Source organism: Lolium perenne, chromosome 7 (assembly GCF_019359855.2).
Source record: "Lolium perenne isolate Kyuss_39 chromosome 7, Kyuss_2.0, whole genome shotgun sequence".
Taxonomy (NCBI): Eukaryota; Viridiplantae; Streptophyta; class Magnoliopsida; order Poales; family Poaceae; genus Lolium; species Lolium perenne.
The window spans coordinates 12,983,830-13,002,499 of NC_067250.2; the positions used below are offsets into that span (position 1 = coordinate 12,983,830).

At 47.5% G+C, this 18,670-nt stretch overlaps 1 protein-coding gene across 1 annotated transcript; it reads left to right on the forward strand.

Moving 5' to 3' along the window:
- Positions 1 to 671: 671 nt before the first annotated feature.
- Positions 672 to 2,243, forward strand: LOC127311398 (AT-hook motif nuclear-localized protein 18-like). Its single transcript, XM_051341822.2, has one exon. The coding sequence runs from the start codon at positions 836 to 838 to the stop codon at positions 1,835 to 1,837; it is 1,002 nt and encodes a 333-aa protein (XP_051197782.1). The 5' UTR covers positions 672 to 835; the 3' UTR covers positions 1,838 to 2,243.
- The last annotated feature ends 16,427 nt before the right edge of the window (positions 2,244 to 18,670 follow it).

Below are 18,670 nucleotides of genomic sequence, written 5' to 3' on the forward strand. Positions count from 1 at the left end.
TTTTTGGCGGATACTCGGCGCGACCGCGGAGCGTCCGCGGAGACGCAAACCTGGCGCATATCAGACGGGCCGGTCACTTTGCGTCGCCCCGCTGGAGCAGATCCTAGACGCATTTTCGGTCACGGCGGACGAAAACGGTCGCTGAGATGTAGAAGAAATCTGAATTAAAATCACAATACTTGTTGTGGATCGGAAGGAGTACGATAATACTCTAGCCCATATTAAAGTAGTATTGAGGAAGATACTGGATTCAGTTTAAATGTGATGTTGAAACATAGTCACAGTCTCATACAGTATATATGTCAGTACACATGAGAAATTTCGTCAAAATCAAACGTCAACGAAAAATCCAAACCCCCGGCGGGGCAATGGCTAGAAGAGTTATGGTAGCCGCGCGGTCAACACCGGCCGCGGCCGCGCGCGCGCAATCAGACATGTCAGGGACGGCGGGGGTGCGACGTGGGCAGCACCAGCAGCAATATTGATCTGATCACCCGACGCGCCATCAGCAGCAGCTCACGGCCGGATCGGACAGGAGACGACGAGGACGACGACCCCCGCGCGCGTCCCAGGGCCGCGCGAGGCTGCGGTGGGCCCCACCGCACCACCACCTTCCGCCTGTGGGCCCCGCTCCACTCCTCCCCAATCTACGCGCTTGTCTTAACCCCCCTCCCCTAGCTCCGAGCACCGCACCGCACCAAACCAAACCCAACGCAAAACCCGGCCTTTGACCATCCACACCTCCCTACTATCTCCACCGTCGTCCTCCCTCGCACGCATCAGCAGCACCAGCGTGCGACAACTCCGAGGCCAGGAGCGGGTTCGCGGTCGATCGATGGATCCGGTGGCGGCGGCAGCGGCGCACGGAGGGGGGCACCACTTCGCGCCGCCGGTGCCGTTCCACCCGTTCCATGGCCACTTCCCCGGGCAGCAGCAGCAGCAGCAGCAACAGCACCCGGCGTTCCAGCATTTCCAGGAGCACCAGCACCAGCTGCTCAGCGGGATGATGGCCAAGCAGGAGCTCGTCGACGAGAGCAACGCCACCACCATCAACAGCGGCGGCAGCAACAACGGCAGCGGCGGGGAGGGCGACCACATCGGAGGATCCGCGCACCAGCACTTGGGCGGCGAGGAGGGGCAGCAGCAGCAGCAGCAGGCGCTGGCGGTGATGCGGCGGCCCAGGGGGCGCCCCGCGGGGTCCAAGAACAAGCCCAAGCCGCCCATCATCATCACGCGGGACAGCGCGTCCGCGCTGCGCGCCCACGTCCTGGAGGTCGCCGCCGGCTGCGACGTCGTCGACTGCGTCGCGGCCTTCGCGCGCCGCCGCCAGGTCGGCGTCTGCGTGCTCAGCGGCACCGGCGCCGTCGCCAACGTCTCCGTCCGCCAGCCCGGCGGCACCGTCGCCAGCCTCGCCGGCACCTTCGACATCCTCTCCCTCTCCGGCTCCTTCCTCCCGCCGCCGGCGCCTCCCTCCGCCACGGGGCTCACCGTCTACGTCTCCGGGGGCCAGGGCCAGGTCGTGGGCGGCTCCGTCGCCGGTGCGCTCGTGGCCGCCGGGCCCGTCATCATCATGGCCGCCTCCTTCGGCAACGCCTCCTACGAGCGCCTCCCGCTCGACGACGACGAGCCGGCCCCGCAGGGCCTTGTGCCGACGCATTCCTCCCCGCCGCCACTCTCATTGCCGGCACACCACCAGCAGCAGCACGCGTCGTCTCTAGCGCAGGTGCCCGACCACAACCTCCCCCACAACCTCATGAACGGCCTCCAGCTCCCCGGCGACGCCTACGGCTGGACATCCCCCGGCAGCGGCAGCGGCGGTCGCGTTGCCCCCTACTGATTGCTCGATCAATCCATGGGCTTGGTGGGAATGGAAGCTAAGAGTTCATTACCAACTTCTCCCGCCTTTGCTTGTTATGCTCTTGATCATCGATCCATCTCTCGTGTGTTGTTATAATCTGCTTGCAACTAGCAAGGGAATGGTTAAAAAAACTAGCGAGATCCTGCCTGCCCTTAATTAGTGTGTTTTAATTTGTACCCTTTTTACCTATATATGCAATGCGGTGCATCATGTTAGTAGGATGGAGAGGAAGGGCTTAGTCGTAATTATAATTAAGGAGTAGCTCTATATCTTAATTCATCTGTCCCTGTCTTTGTCTTCAAGCTATATGACTATCTACCTTTGAACAAGCCTGCTTATTTTATGGAGAATGATGGGTGAGTTTGTTGTTGTTTCTTTTGGGTCACTTCGTGTTTTTGTATGTGTTTGTTTGATTGTGCATATATTCATAGGGGTGCAGCTGTGTGCATGGATCGACGACTTTGCTAGAGAACGAAACACAAACACAAAGAGAGATGTAGATGGTATACCATATATGCATGAACAACAACCACTTCACCGATTCTCTCATCTGATCCGTTCCCATTTTTGGTTGCTTGTTTGATGGCTGTAGCAACACTGCACAGGCTAGCAAAGCCCAACCACTTCACCAGTCGCCACACAGATGAAGCACAACCCTTGCTATATTTTATGTCTCAAGCAGGACATATTCTCACAGGTGTCTGTACACGCTTGATTCTATTTTTTGGAGCACACATACCTGGCTAACAGAGAATCATCAGCCAGCTGTGAGTTAACTCAAAAAGGGGGCTCCAATTCTGTTTTGGAGATACTATAGCTAGAGTCAAACTTTCAAAAAAAGAATGCAGTATTCCATGAATAGTATATTGCTATCGATGTTTGATGTCCAAGTTGTGCACAGGATTGCGGGTAACCCCCAAAGAAACCTAGCTAGATAGAAGCCGAAATTTCTGGACTCTTCTGATGTAATGAAATATAGAGAAAAGTTAAGTAGGCTCTGAAATTACACCGTTTGAATTGTCTTTGTTTTTTCTCATAGTAGAATCTCGGTTACCAGCCAATAACTGTTTATCCAGCCCATCTCATCTTATGTTCTGCAATGCAGTAGTCGTAATACTGGTCATGCATGCCGAAGTCCAGCAAATGATACCTATATATCAACACAACCGTGGAAATGATATAAGTTCTCAGTTTTTTTTTAAAGTAGATGTAGAATAATGATGCATTGACAAATCATGTAAAGATGCGACTTACTAATTAGTAAATAATTACATTCACATAATATCATGGCTATGTTTTGTCTTTTTGTGCGGAAAATTAATGGATTATTATGCCATTTTGTTTAGGTGTGATTTTGTAGATCTTTTACATTGAATTCACATTTATCCTTTCATGTTACCTTATGTTTCACATGAAATCTTGTGGGTATAAAAAATTATAGTTTACACCCTAGAGTAGTTGCTTCATTTATTTTACTCCCTAATTTGATGGGGTCTCATTTAAACCGTAAATTATCAACACCCTTCCCTTCCCGCACATATACGCATATTGTGCATGATTCTTACAAATCCAGAAGCCCACCAGATAGTTTAAAAAAAAACATACTTGCAAGTTGAGTCGTGGAGTACATGCATGCAAAATCTGGTTTAAAAAAACTATTTCCATTTACAACGTGCACAATTTTTTTTCCAAAGATCATCATTAATAGTCTAAATGTGCAAGCATTTACTTCAGAATTTTGAGAGTAATTACCTAGTTCCTTCTTTCCGAATCGATCGGGTAAATTTTTCTTCAAATGATAGTTTTTAGCATTAAGTGAGAGCGCAAAACAAATTTATGCATAAAAATATCCCAAGCAATGTTTCGAGGGAAGAATGTGCACTTTTTTCTTGGATACATTCATACAAGTGGTAAAGATAAACCATGAGATGAGTGGGGGGGGGGGGGGGGGGGCTTCTGTAAATTCATAGCTAGGTTGATGCTTTTTATTGCCCCCCTATGTTGAGTGGCTTATTGATCAGCTCTTGAAGGTGGATGGGGAGATAAGCACGGACCAATGTTTCATGAGCGGGTTTTTATCTATGTTAAATTTATGTGTTGTTGGTGTGAATAACTCGATGATGAAGGTCCGCAGTGTGCTACATAGTAGAAGTCACATGACTCAATCTCCTTACGAGTGTACTTGTTGTTGTCGGCGCAACTAACACCGAGGATCGTGTGGTCTCTTGATCATGCCTATCGACAACTCTCAGTATCGCCGGTTGTCATCTGACACTTTGGCATGTCTTGTGGTGATGGTGGTTTCAAACATATTTTTGTCAAGTGGACTTTTTTTTTTATTTGTTCCCTTATTTGGTTCCTCGGTGGTACGATCATGAAACCATAGTTCGGAAACTTATGCCCCGACGACAATGCTATTCATTGACCTTAGATTCACAACTATTGGAGAGGCTGATATATGCAACTCTTTAAACCTTTCAGATCAATCTGGTTTTTAAATATTTTTCACAAGACGTATGAAGAATGATTGAGGGACATGAGGTGAATCAATAACTGAGGGCTTCAAAGAATTTTTGTCTAACTATATATTTTATCATGATCCTCCGTTGTTTCTCTTTTGCTTTGAATGATGTTTTTTTGTTTTTGTGGTAGAGTGAACAGTTGCATGAAATAGATTATCCAAGGATTGAGGCTCTGTATGCAACGCCTGAGCTCAAAACGTTGGGATATGGAAAGCCATGAATTGAGATTATCCAACGAGCTCTTACACAATAGGAATTTCAAAGGAACCTAAGATTCCCATTCCTTTGTCCCAACTCCCAAATGGCACTCGGTCGACCGAGAATTAACTTTATTCTAGGACAAAAGATATCACCCAACTTCAGGTCCAATCATGTGCAATTCAAAAATTCTGGCTGCAATTGCGACCCTATGTGGCATAAATCGCGATGCAAATCCAATGGTTACTGAGTCGACCTTTAGGCCAATTCTGGTTCATCCGACAACTAGCAAAAGGGTTTTCTTATAGAAGTCGCATCTTTCAAAATACCTAAATCTTTTCCTTTGTTTCCAGAGGCCTTGTTGTGACTGTTGTCCACAATGAATGGATGTCATGCATGCATGGAAGTTCAAAGTGGTACTTGCTAGCGATGAATGAATGAGATGGTAGAGTGTACTGCAGACATGTGTCACACGGGGTGCACCGATGGATCCATGCGTACTTGCCTCCGAGCATTTCCTTCTCCGGAAGCAGAATGCACTGTGGCATGCATGCACGGTCCCTCCCCTCCCCTCCCCTCCCCTCCCTGCTGCTGCTCGCGACCAGGGCACAGTGCCACGCCTGCCTTCAACTGTAAACATGCAATCGATCGGATGCATGCATGCATGCATGCGAATGCCAAAGTTTGTTAATCGGATCAGCGTCGAGGTAGCAGTAAAAAGGAGCAAGATAAGCAGCGGAATGATTCTGCAGGCATGCAGTAGTGAGCACGGCAGCTTTGGAGGGCGCCGAGTTCGAGGCTGATGCAAGGAACAGTAGCAGCATGCAGCCTGCAGCTAGCAGCTCAGGCTCAGAGCGTGAGGAGGGAGGTGGTGAGTAGAAGGAAAAGAGATATGAAGAAGATAGGAGGAGTATTTAACAGGCATGGAGATGGACGGATGGAGAGGGACGACATGGATGCAATGGCGATGCAGAGGAGGTGGCATGGGCTGCCTGAAGAGTCCAGAACTGAATCTAGAGAGAGATGTGACGTGTGTGGGTGTGATGTGAGTGAGAGAGGTGGGGGTCAGGGGGCACACGTGCAGGTGGCGCCTTTTCGAGGCAGCAACAGTTGGGAGGTATGGCGCGCAACAGCTAGAGATGGGACGCCCAGACCACGGCCCCAAGCCCTAGCCTAGCCTCGCCCCCTGCACGCGTGCGGCCGATCCGTAGCTTGTGTGCATGCATGCATCCGCTAGCTGCTCCTGCTCCAACCCTGTAAAATTTCTAGAGTGAGGCCATCTCCAGAGGCGCGAGCGACCGTTTGCATCCGCGTAGACCGGAAATACGTCTGCCACCACCTCCAGCGGGGCGACGCAAAGTGACCGAGCCGTTCGCGGAGACGCAAACCTAGCCTACTATGCGTCATGTTTGCGTCTCTGCGGACGCTCGGCGGACGCGCGAAGTGTTCGTTCGCTTCTCCACCGGGCCCGCCTGGCAGCGAGCCTGCATCGAGGGCATCGCTTCGGCGGTCAACGCTTTCGCGTCTGCGCCGCAGCCTTCGCCATCAATGGCGCGTCTGCGCCGCAGCCTTCGCCATCAATGGCGCGGCTGCTTGTTCTGCACGCGCACTGGCGGGCGGCGGCTGGGATTCCGCGTCGCCTTCAATGCCATCGTATCCCGCGCGCGGCCGCGCTTAAAAGACCACCGGCCACGTTCCTCCTTCCACCACACCTCCACTCGCACCACCACCGCCGCAGCGCCATAGGGAAGAAGAACGACTTCGAGGCCTCCGCGGCTGCAGGAGGGTGCTGCTCCCCGTCACGATGGGGAGGCTCATGCACGGCAAATGGATGTCGTGCGAGCGCTGGGCCGGCGTGCAACTGCCTGGCGGCTGGCGGCTCAGCTGCCGCTGGGTGCCCATCCCTCCCGTCCCTGCGCGCGAGCCTGATCGGACCGCGGAGATCCGGCGAAGGAGGCGGTACCTGCCGCCGGACCTCCGCGACGATCCGGCGTACGCCATCGACTCTGACAACTGGCGTACGTATCTGTCGACCGAGACGGATAAGAGAAGAAGGGCGGGCTTCATGGGCGACAGGGATTTTCCCTTCGGGTCTGCACCGCCGACTCGTCCATGACGACAGGAGGCGCCGAGGCGTCGTCAGCAAGCGGCGACGCGCGCGCAGCACAACGACGACGACCACGACGACGACGCCTACGCCGCCTACGAAGATGAGGACGACTACATCGAGGTGCTGGCGTACCATAACGAGGAGGTGAAGGACGACAGCGACGACTACGTCGCGGCCGTCTTCCACGAATGACAGCAGGCCACGGCGGAGGGCCGCGTTTTCGAGTTCCCGGAGAACATGACGGACGACGAGATGGCGAAGCTCGGCGTCCTTGTCTCCGAGAACGACGCGCCTGTGCAGCCGCCGCTGCCCCGCTACGCCACCGGCGTCATGCCGCCGGGCCTGTCGGAGGATGAAGCCCTTCGACTGGTACTACAGGACTCGGCCGCGCCACAACCGCAGCCCTGGGCACCGCCTCCACCGCCGCCACAGCCGCAGCTCTGGGTGCCTCCATCGCCGCCACAACCGCAGCCCTGGGCGCCTCCTCCACCGCCGCGACAACCATACCCCTGGGTGCCTCCGCCGCCGCCACAGCCGCAGCTCTGGGCGCCTCCACCGCCGCAACCCTGGGCGCCTCCTCCACCTCCAGCACAGCCGGCGCGCCCGGCGTACGCTCCCCCGGATGGCAACTGGCCGTGGGTGATACCGGAGCTCATCGTGCTCGACAGCGACGATGAGCAGCAGTAGGCGTTAGGTTTTTTTTCATGTTTTAACAATGTAAATTATGTTTCATGTATTAAAAAAATGATTCGGCCAAAAAATATGTGTCGTGCCGCTGGAACCACCCCCGACGCAAACAGACGCGCGGTCGATTTCGGCCATTTCAGCCGACACAAACGGACGCGCGCGGACGCTAAAATGCATCGCGCCCGCTGGAGATGCGCTGAGGGGGACGCCAATTTAATCCATCCCCATGACTCCACCAGAGATGTGAGCAAGCAGGGATAATTACTGACTTTCCCGCCACACCCTGACTCCACGAGAGATGTGTGAGCAAGCAGGGTTCAAGTTGCTTGTAGCATTGTTCTTTCGAAACGTTGAGAGCCAATTGCTCTCGCGGCTTGCTGACAAAAAATATGTTGTTCGAGCCTCCACATATACTCTATAAGAGCATCTCCAGCCGCGTCCCCCAAAGGGATTTGGGGCACGTCGGACAAAAAATGCGTTTCAGCTGTGTCCCTTAAAGCCCATTTTTGTCCGGCGCGGCCCGATACAGTGTCCGGCTCCCTGAGCATGTCCCCGTCCCACAGGGGACGCACCGGGGACGCCGGACACACCGAAAAGCGAGGCGAACCGACGCGGGCCCGGTGCGTCAGCGGCTCAGTGAAAAATCGTCTCCCACTCCCGCCAAATCCCGCCCCTCCCGCCATACCGCGCCTATCCCGCTGCGCATTTCTGGCCTTCCCCGCCGCCGATTCATTTCTCCTTTCCCCGCCGATTTGTTTCTCCCTCCCGCCGTCCACCCGCCGCCGCTACCTTCTCCCCATTCCATGACGCCGCCGGTAGCCCCCAAGAAGATGGCCAAGAAAGCGGCCAAGAAGCCGCCGGGCAATGCGACGAAAGGGGCGAAAGCCGTTCGCGCTGATGCATTGCTATAGCAAGCTCAAAGGGAATGAGAAATGGCGGTTGACGCGCCTGTCGCTGTCCAAGGGGAAGGACGCCATTGATCTGGACGCGGCGTCGGCAACGTCGGCAGGGCGTCTGATACGTCTCCAACGTATCGATAATTTCTTATGTTCCATGCCACTTTATTGATGATACCTACATGTTTTATGCATACTTTATGTCATATTTATGCATTTTCCGGCACTAACCTATTAACGAGATGCCGAAGAGCCAGTTGCTGTATTCTGCTATTTTTGGTTTCAGAAATCCTAGTAAGAATATATTCTCGGAATTGGACGAAATTAACGCCCAGGATCTTATTTTTCCACGAAGCTTCCAGAAGTCCGGAGAGGAAACGAAGTGGAGCGACGAGGCGGCGACACACTAGGGCGGCGCGGCCCAAGCCCTGGCCGCACCGGCCTATTGTGTGGGCCCCTCGCGTCGCCCCTAAACCTACCTCCTCCGCCTATTTAAGCCTTCGTCGATAATAACTCCAGTACCGAGAGCCACGATACGGAAAACCTTCCAGAGACGCTGCCGCCGCCAATCCCATCTCGGGGGATTCAGGAGATCGCCTCCGGCACCCTGCCGGAGAGGGGAATCATCTCCCGGAGGACTCTTCACCGCCATGGTCGCCTCCGGAGTGATGAGTGAGTAGTTCACCCCTGGACTATGGGTCCATAGCAGTAGCTAGATGGTCGTCTTCTCCTAATTGTGCTATCATTGTTGGATCTTGTGAGCTGCCTAACATGATCAAGATCATCTATCTGTAATGCTATATGTTGTGTTTGTTGGGATCCGATGAATAAGTGAATGCTATGTTATGTTGATTATCAATATTATCTATGTGTTGTTTATGATCTTGCATGCTCTCCGTTGCTAGTAGAGGCTCTGGCCAAGTTGATACTTGTAACTCCAAGAGGGAGTATTTATGCTCGATAGTGGGTTCATGTCTCCATTAAATCTGGGGGAGTGACAGCAACCCCTAAGGTTGTGGATGTGCTGTTGCCACTAGGGATAAAACATCAATGCTATGTCTAAGGATATATTCGTTGATTACATTACGCACCATACTTAATGCAATTGTCTGTTGTTTGCAACTTAATACTAGAAGGGGTTCACCCAACATGCTTATTCTTATGGGAGAGACGCCTCTAGTGAACTGTGGACCCCGGTCCATTCTTAACATCGAATACAATCTACTGCAATACTCGTTCTACTGTTCTCTGCAAACAATCATCATCCACACTATACATCTAATCCTTTGTTACAGCAAGCCGGTGAGATTGACAACCTCACTGTCACGTTGGGGCAAAGTACTTTGGTTGTGTTGTGCAGGTTCCACGTTGGCGCCGGAATCCCTGGTGTTGCGCCGCACTACACTCCGCCGCCATCAACCTTCAACGTGCTTCTTGACTCCTACTGGTTCGATAAACCTTGGTTTCTTACTGAGGGAAACTTATTGTTGTACGCATCACACCTTCCACTTGGGGTTCCAACGGTCGCGTGATGTACGCGTGTCAAGCTAAATTTCTGGCGCCGTTGCCGGGGAGATCAAGACACGCTGCAAGGGGAGTCTCCACCTCCAATCTCTTTACTTTGTTTTTGTCTTGCTTTATTTTATTTACTACTTTGTTTGCTGCATTATATCAAAACACAAAAAAAATTAGTTGCTAGTTTTACTTTATTTACTATCTTGTTCTCCATATTAAAAACACAAATAAATTAGTTACTTGCATTTACTTTATCTAGTTTGCTTTATTTACTATTGCTAAAATGGGTACTCCTGAAAATACTAAGTTGTGTGACTTCACAACCACAAATAATAATGATTTCTTATGCACACTGATGACCCACAAGTATAGGGGTGTATCGTAGTATTTTCGATAAGTAAGAATGTCGATCCCAACGAGGAGCACAAGATGTTGATAAGCAGTTTCGATGAAGGATTCACTGTAAATGCTCACAGACAAGTATTCAGGGGGTTTTGATGTAGCAGATGAATAAAGTACGAGTAAGTAAAGTGCGAGAGTAACAATTGCAGCGAGTGGCCCAATCCTTTTTAGCACAAAGGACAAGCCAGTTTGTTTACTTATAATGACCAAACGTTCTTGAGGACACACGGGATTTTAGTCTAGTGCTTTCGCTACATATGGCTAATTAATCTTCATTGTTTTGATAAGTGTTGTGTGGGTGAACCTATGCTAATGCACCACCCTTCCTAGGACTAATACATACTTGTGATTATACCCCTTGCAAGCATCCGCAACTACAAGAAAGTAATTAAGATAAATCTAACCACAGCCTTAAACTCTGAGATCCTGCTATCCCTCCTGCACCGATATACCAACGGGGGCTTAGGTTTCTGTCACTACGGCAACCCCGCAATTGGCAAACGAATACAAGATGCATTCCCCTAGGCCCATAAAGGTGAAGTATCATGTAGTCGACGTTCACATGACACCACTAGAAGAATAACACCACAACTTAAATATCATAACATTGAATATTACTCAACCATACTTCACTACTAACATTTAGACTTCACCCATGTCCTCAAGAACTCTGATTCTGCTGGTGGGCTGATGCTAGATGATGAAGGGAAAGTCTATTGGGCCGACTTTGCAAAGCCTGTGTCTGAGGCTGGGTCTTCTTCTGTCTCTGAATTTGCTGCTAGCTCTCAAGAAGTTGGTGTGGAGGTTTGCTCTGTAATTGCTACTGGGGGTCGAAGGAAGGGACGTCCTCGGAAGATAGATACTCCTCAAGTGGAATCTGAAGTGAAGAGATCCCTTCGCAGTAACAGTCAAGGCTACAACTATGAGATGCTATCCTATCAACCTTCTAGGCGCAAGAGCTCCAAAGTTCCAGTCTCAACGGCTCCTGCGGTGCTGCAGATTGAAGAGATGCAGCGCATTGGTGTCGAAGAATGTCAGATTGATCCAGCTACACTGACGGTTGAACGTCTTCTGAAGCAGCGTGAAGAGAAGGACTGATTCCTTCGTTTTCACTATGTTCTCTTTTATCTGTCTAGTGCCCCTGTGTGGCCTTTGTGAACTTGTTATTTGCTTTTGTGAACCCTTATTCTGTGATGAATCGTGATCGTTTTTGGAACATTTTATGTTGGAATATCCGTGGTATTAATGATCCCCTGAAATGGCCTATCCTTCGTAACAAATTGGAGGAAAGTAATGCTGCAATTGTTTGTATACAGGAAACGAAAAAATCTTCGTTTGATGGCAGCTTCATCAAGAAATTTGCTCCTCGCCGCTTTGATAAGTTTGCTTTTGTACCTGCTGAAGGTGCATCGGGGGGTCTCCTTACCATCTGGATAGTTAATCAGTTCTCAGGGACAGTTTTGTTGGAGGAATGTTTTGGCTTGGCAGTAGAGTTTACTTCAAATATTTCGGCTGAAACTTTTACTGTAGTGAATGTGTATGGTCCTTGCACAGGAATTGCACGTGAAAATTTTGTTGCTTGGTTGTTCCACCTTGATATTGCTGATGATGCTTTATGGTTACTCTTAGGGGACTTCAATTTCTACAGATTCGTAGAAAATAGAAACAAACAAGGTGCCAATATGACTGACATTGCAACTTTTAATGAGATTATTAGTTATCTTGGTCTCATTGAACTGCCCATTAAGGGAAGAGCTTTTACATGGAGTAATATGCAAGTTGATCCGCTGCTAGTTCAGCTCGATTGGTTTTTCACATCCACGGCCTGGACCTTAAAATTCCCTCATACATTGGTAAAACCCCTAGCTCGCCCAACATCCGATCATGTGCCTTGTCTAGTCTCCATTGGGACTAATATTCCCAAAGCTAAAATCTTTCGGTTTGAAAGTTTCTGGATCCGTTTACCTGGCTTCCTTGAGAAAGTTAACATTATCTGGAATATTACATGTGAGGGTGACAGTGCTAAGGTTTTATCAGCGAAATTCAAACTGCTGCGAAAAGGACTTAAACAGTGGAGCACTAACTTTTCAGTGCTTGATGCCATCATTGCTAATTGTAATGTTGTTATCCTACGGTTGGATAATATTGAAGAACAACGCCTTCTGCATATTTCGGAATGAAATTTCCGTAATATCGTCAAGGACAAGCTCCAATACTTATTGCTTTGTAAGCAAGACTACTGGAAAAAGAGATGTACTGCTCGTTGGGCTCGTCTGGGTGATGAAAATACCTCCTTCTTCCATTCTATGGCCACCATACGATATAGGAAAAACCTGATTTCCTCGTTATCTCGTGAAGATGGTTCTGTAGTAGTGGATCATGGAGAAAAAGCGGGCCTACTCTGGAATTCCTTCCGTAACAGATTGGGGGTATCAGTGCCTATAAACTCTCAGTTTGATTTCTCTCGTTTCTTTGAGCAGTTAGAGGGGTTGGAAGATCTGTCTGTCCCTTTCACACATGAGGAGATTGATAGAGTGGTTGCCCATATGCCCACTAACAAGTCACCTGGACCGGATGGATTCTCGGGTTTGTTCTTGAAGGTCTGCTGGCCAGTGGTCAAATATGACTTCTATAAGCTCTGTCAGGAATTTTGGGAAGGAACTATTAATTTGCAGAGTATTAATAATTTGTATATCACTTTGATCCCGAAAATTATGTCACCAGAAGGACCAGGGGATTTTCGGCCGATCTCTCTCCTGAATATTTGCCTAAAGCTTCTCACCAAATTAATGTCTAATAGGTTGCAGACCAAGATTTTAGACATTGTTCATGATAATCAGTATGGTTTTTTGCAAACTCGGAATATTCAGGACTGTGTGGGATGGGCCTACGAATATATTCATCAATGCAAGCAGGCTCGATCTCCCTCGGTTATCTTGAAACTTGACTTCGCAACGGCATTTGACACTGTGGAACATGAGGCTATTTTGCGAGTCTTTGAAAGTATGGGTTTTGACACTAGATAGTTGAGATGGCTCAATATGCTTATGTCTTCGGGCACCTCTGAGGTTCTGCTTAATGGGGTTCCGGGCAATAAAATTCAGTGTCAAAGAGGTGTTCGTCAAGGCGATCCCCTGTCTCCTCTTCTCTTTGTGGCAGTATCTGAATTACTGCAAGCCATGGTGAACTCTTTATTCAGGGAAGGTATCATACATGCCCCTTTGCACATTCCAAATACTGATTTCCCTATTATTCAGTATGCGGACGATATGCTTCTTATCATGCAAGCTTGTCCAGTGCAATTGGCTGCCCTCAAGGAAACCTTAGAGACTTTCGCTCAAGCCACTGGTCTTCGGGTTAACTATGCCAAATCTGCTCTTATGTCCATTAATGTATCTGAAGAACTCCTTGCTTCATTGGCCACCTCTTTTGGATGTCAGGTTGGTACATTGCCTTTCACATACCTTGGTCTTCCCATGGGTACGACTAAACCAACGATACAAGATCTCTCTCCTCTTGTGGGTTTAGTTGAACGGAGGCTCAATGCCAGTGCTAGATTTCTCAATTATGGTGGTAGACTTCAATTTGTTAAATCGGTGTTGTCGACATTGCCCACTTTTTTCATGTGTTCCCTGAAACTGTAGAAATCTATTATCCAAACATGTAACCGAGCGCAGAGACACTGCCTTTGGGCAAAAGATGAGGATTCTTCATCGGTGAATGCTCTTGCTGCATGGTCTATTGTTTGTCATCCAAAACACCATGGTGGGCTGGGTGTGAGAAATCTGGAACTTCAAAATAAAGCCCTCCTTATGAAGCAACTCCACAAGTTTTACTCTAAACATGATACGCCATGGGTATCATTAGTCTGGTCTCTTTATGGTGATGGTGTGCCTCATGCAATGACAAAACGTGGCTCATTTTGGTGGAAGGACATCTTCAGTTTTGTCGACGATTATAGAAGCATCACCACATGTCAAATCCAAGATGGCTCCTCCACTTTATTTTGGAAGGATTTTTGGACAGAGGGGGGGTTACTTTGTCACAAGTATCCCAGATTATTCTCCTATGTTATTGATGAGGACATATCTGTATTGAGGATGACTCAACTGAACGATTGGATTCTATCTTCGCACTCCCTCTCTCTGTGGAGGCGTTTCAAGAATGGCAGGAGATTACTCGTTTGGTTTCTGCTGTTTCCCTCTCGGAGCATAGGTCTGATCAACGGTCGTTTGTCTGGGGAAGCAAGTACACTCCATCGAAGTTCTATAATTTCTTGTTTGCCCAGCTGGTAAGAGATGTGGCACTTAATGCCATCTGGAAATCGAGAGCCCTTCCCAAATTGAAAGTTTTTGTCTGGTTACTTTTTTGGGATCGTCTCAATACTCGCGATATCATGCAAAGGAAACACTGGCATATTGACTCTGGCTATGAGTGTGAGCTTTGCACGTCCAATACTTTGGAAACCTCACAGCATATTTTCTTATATTGTGACTTTGCTAGACAGTGCTGGGATTTTCTCCATATCCAGTGGGATGCTTCGTTGGATCTTAAGCAGAATTTTGTAGCTGCCAGATCATCCTTTTCTGACCCATGTTTCTTTGAAGTCTTTGCTTGTGCTACTTGGAACATCTGGAAAGCCCGTAATGATCTAGTGTTCAACAATATTCCATCATCTCTTGCCAGATGGAAAGTGGGTTTCCAGAGTGTGGTGACCCGGCATACCACTGCATGGTGTAGTATGCAAGTCTGATATAACAGCAATGAAACACCGTTCCACTAATATTATATCGCTCAGAGTGGTACAACAGAAACATATGCGGGTCCAAGGCATGTCTATAGAATTACAGCATCGACTCTGTTACATAAGATCATCACAGCCTCCTACTTTACAATGAGGTAAAACTGCAAATAAACTCCAGAAGAACGACTCGTAGTCTAGTCTTATCACGAACTCTATTTGTAGAGTATTTAACTAGCTACAGAGGCTAAGAATATATTCTAGCTAATTAGGAGCTAGGTTTAGGAAGCTAGTTCCCTTCTATGGCTAAACTAGGGTTTCTCCTTGATGGATGTGGTATCTGACTCCTCTGACAGGGTCCTGTATCTTGAAGTAGTTGTTGACTCCTCGTTCTTCGAGTTGCACTGTAGATCCTCCTTCGATGCCTCCATATCTAAGCAGGGGATTTAAGAGTGGTATGAGTACGAGCGTACTCAACAAGTTCATTATAGGAAAGAGGTGTTTAATGCACTAGCTACAGCATTAGACCAGAAAGTCTAATACCCATGCAAGTTTTCATAACCATTTCTTCAAAAGGTTGCTTTTATTCAGAAGAACTATGTTCGTCAGCCTTCACCGGTTTACTAGAACTTCATGTAGCTCCTTTCCGGCCGCGTTCGCAGTTCCATATCCCGGAACAGGGAGTGACAGGTCACGGTTCTTTACACTCTGCAGAGGTGTGTTGCTTTACCCATAAGAGATCTTAACCTTGGTGCCAACCGGGCAATTTCCCCGTCCACACTTCCTTTGGTGTGAGGCCCGGTATAAGGTCTAGCCAATCATGTTCCTCCGCTACCTCGCACACCCACCCTTTGTTGCATACCCCGACCCTGGGTCCTCGTCGGTCCTCTTATACCAATTAAGGATGGACCCCGACCACGACAACAGTTTGGGACTCGTTAACCAAACTCCTTCGCCGGTAGCTGCAACCCATCATAGACCACTTACCGTGGGGAATTAGAATGGGATCCCCACCCCACCGCTTGCCCAACCTGGGTCAAGTGTCTACGGTAAGCGCATCCGTTGATGTACGAGAGGTGGAAACACTTTTGACTACTCCGTCCCACTCCGGATCTTATGGTTAACACGGTTATTACGGCACAAGAATCACTGGCGACATTTGTTGTTTAATCCTAGATGGATATAAACCCTTGCAATGGAACCTCCACCATATCAACACAATCCATGGTTCCATTGCCCACCACATAGTCATATTCATAGTTATGAAAGTAGTGGTTTTGGTTTTTATGCAATAGTGATAACCATAATACTTTGCAAGTAATTTGATAGAAATACTCAAATGACATGAGCAAGTGATGAACTTGCCTTTCTTGGCTGCAAGATTATGCAGACAAGGTCTTCGATACGCAATAACTCCAAATTCTGAAATAGCATCATTGTCCGGTAAGGACAATGTTTAAAAGATTGGCAAGTATGCAATGATGCATAAGTATGAGATGCAATCGCTCTAAGCGTGACTTAACCCCGATGATTTAGGATCAGTGAGTTATAATGATTGGTTCAGGGTGTTTTGCACTTTTAGGGTGATTCACAAACAAGGTTCTTATTCAGGGTTGTGTTGTTTTAGAATCATAATCAGATGGTACAATGCATAGTAATAATCATGCACACCCAGGAATAGTAGTTGTATAATAAGTAAAGAGCAGTTGTCAATTTTAAGTCTAATATTGCATGGTTGATGATTACTTATTATATATTTAAAAAGAATAACTTTTGAAGAACATGTTCTTGAATAAAGAACAAGTATGATAATTAGATTGGTTTTCTATGGTTGGCTATGGTTTCAGGTAGTTGCTGGAGTAAATATTAGATGGATCCCAACAAAGTTGGATTCATCAACACCTAGGGCTTGTAAGGTTAAGATAAGCCTAGGTATCCTAAGCAATTCATTATACAGGTTGTTGTCAAGGTTGGTTTATCTTGCTAGTGATAGCTGGCTAGGGTTTATAGGTCCTTATAAGCAGGGTTGGTGATGATTCCTTATTTTCTTCAAAAGAATAACTTTTGAAGAACATACTTCTTAAATAATAAGAAGTATTGCAATTAAGGTTGAGGTTGTCTTGTATTAGCCATAGGATTCACTAAGTAAGGGATGGTGATTTCCTAAATAGGATGTTAATAAGTATCCCACACTAGTAGGGTTTAGTGTGTATGGGATATGATGTCAATATTAGCATGGTTGCTATTGGAGTTCATCACAATGGTGTGATGCTAGTTAAGGTTAATTAAAGATGAGATCCCTGTGATAGGAACTAGGTTTGATTAAGATGAACACATGGGATACTAATTAGTAGTGATGGGGTTCCCATATGTTATGTGGATTTGAACAAGCATTTAGTTGCTAAATATGAATCTATGGTTACTAATGAAGTAACATGATCACATGTTACTTAGGGTTCATGTTTGGGAATAATTTAGGGTTCATATGAAATAGTGGAGCTAAGGTTCCTAATTGAATTAGGGTTTTAGGGTTTCACATGAAATGATGAATTCCCTTTTTTTTTCCTACCATATGGAACTAGGGTTTTCTAATTACCCTACAATTCTATGATTAATAACTTCAATTTAAAGTTGAAGTTATTAATAATTTGGGCATAAAAGTAATATTGAATTTGGCATTTTATTATTTTTAAACAAATAATATTTAAAGTAATTATTAATTAGGGTTTAAATCCTCCTAAGAAGGATTTAATAATTTGATAGAAAAGGAAATTAATTTTAATGATTTCCTTAATTACTTACTGGTTTTTATTTATTTTAGAAGGGTTTTACTAATTATTGAATTTTAATTCAATTTAGAATTAAAGAAAAGGCTTAAATAAGAAGTATTAAATAATTGAATTTTTATTAAAAATAAAAATTTCATTTTATATTTTCATTGAGTAGAGTTTTCTTTTCTAAGAATTTTAATATCTTATTTACATTTTTCTGACCTAAATTGAATTTTCTAAATTTATTTGAAGTTGCAGCAATTTTCTGGAATAAACTTAAATGAATAACGATTTTGTTACCGTGGCAGAACCTAACCCTAGTCACTGACCCGTGGGGCCTGGGCCACGTAGGCTGCCACGTGAGCAACGACTAGTCACAGTTTTGACTGGTAGTTTGACTCTACTGGCGGTTAAACGCCGGCGAGGCGCGTGCGGCGGCGCCGCCGATTTCTGGTGCCCCAGAACGCGCGGATAGGTCCTCCTGAACCCTCGCGACACGCTGAGTGCGGTGGTGGTGTTGGTTTTCCCAACGATTCACCGGAGCATCGCCGGAAAACTTCCCCGCGGCGGAGCAACTTCGGCCAAATGGCTATCTAGGGCTATGGTTGATGAAACAACGTGATTTAAGGTTCCAGAGAAGCGCAAGCTCACCGTGGTTCGGTCAAGATGGTCAGCGAGGTCGGGGAAGGTCGGAGACGACGACACGGCCATGGATTCCGGCGAGGTGCTGCAGACGAAATCAGTGAAATTCTCCCGGCTGAGATTATCCCGGACCAATTCCTCCCGTGAGCGTAACTTGTCGATGACGGCGGTCACGATGGTAAGCTTCGCTTGGCTCAGGAAGGCCTCTCTCACCGGCGGTAAGGGAGACTGGGGCGGCCATGGTTTCGGGTTGGAGAAAAATTGAGCAGGGGAGGAAGAAAACTGGGGCTAGAACTCGTCCCGGGGCTTTTATACGGCGTTCGGACGC

Excerpts from the sequence above, each read along its gene's own strand:
- LOC127311398 (XM_051341822.2), top strand. The coding sequence starts at position 836 with ATGGATCCGGTGGCGGCGGCAGCGGCGCACGGAGGGGGGCACCACTTC.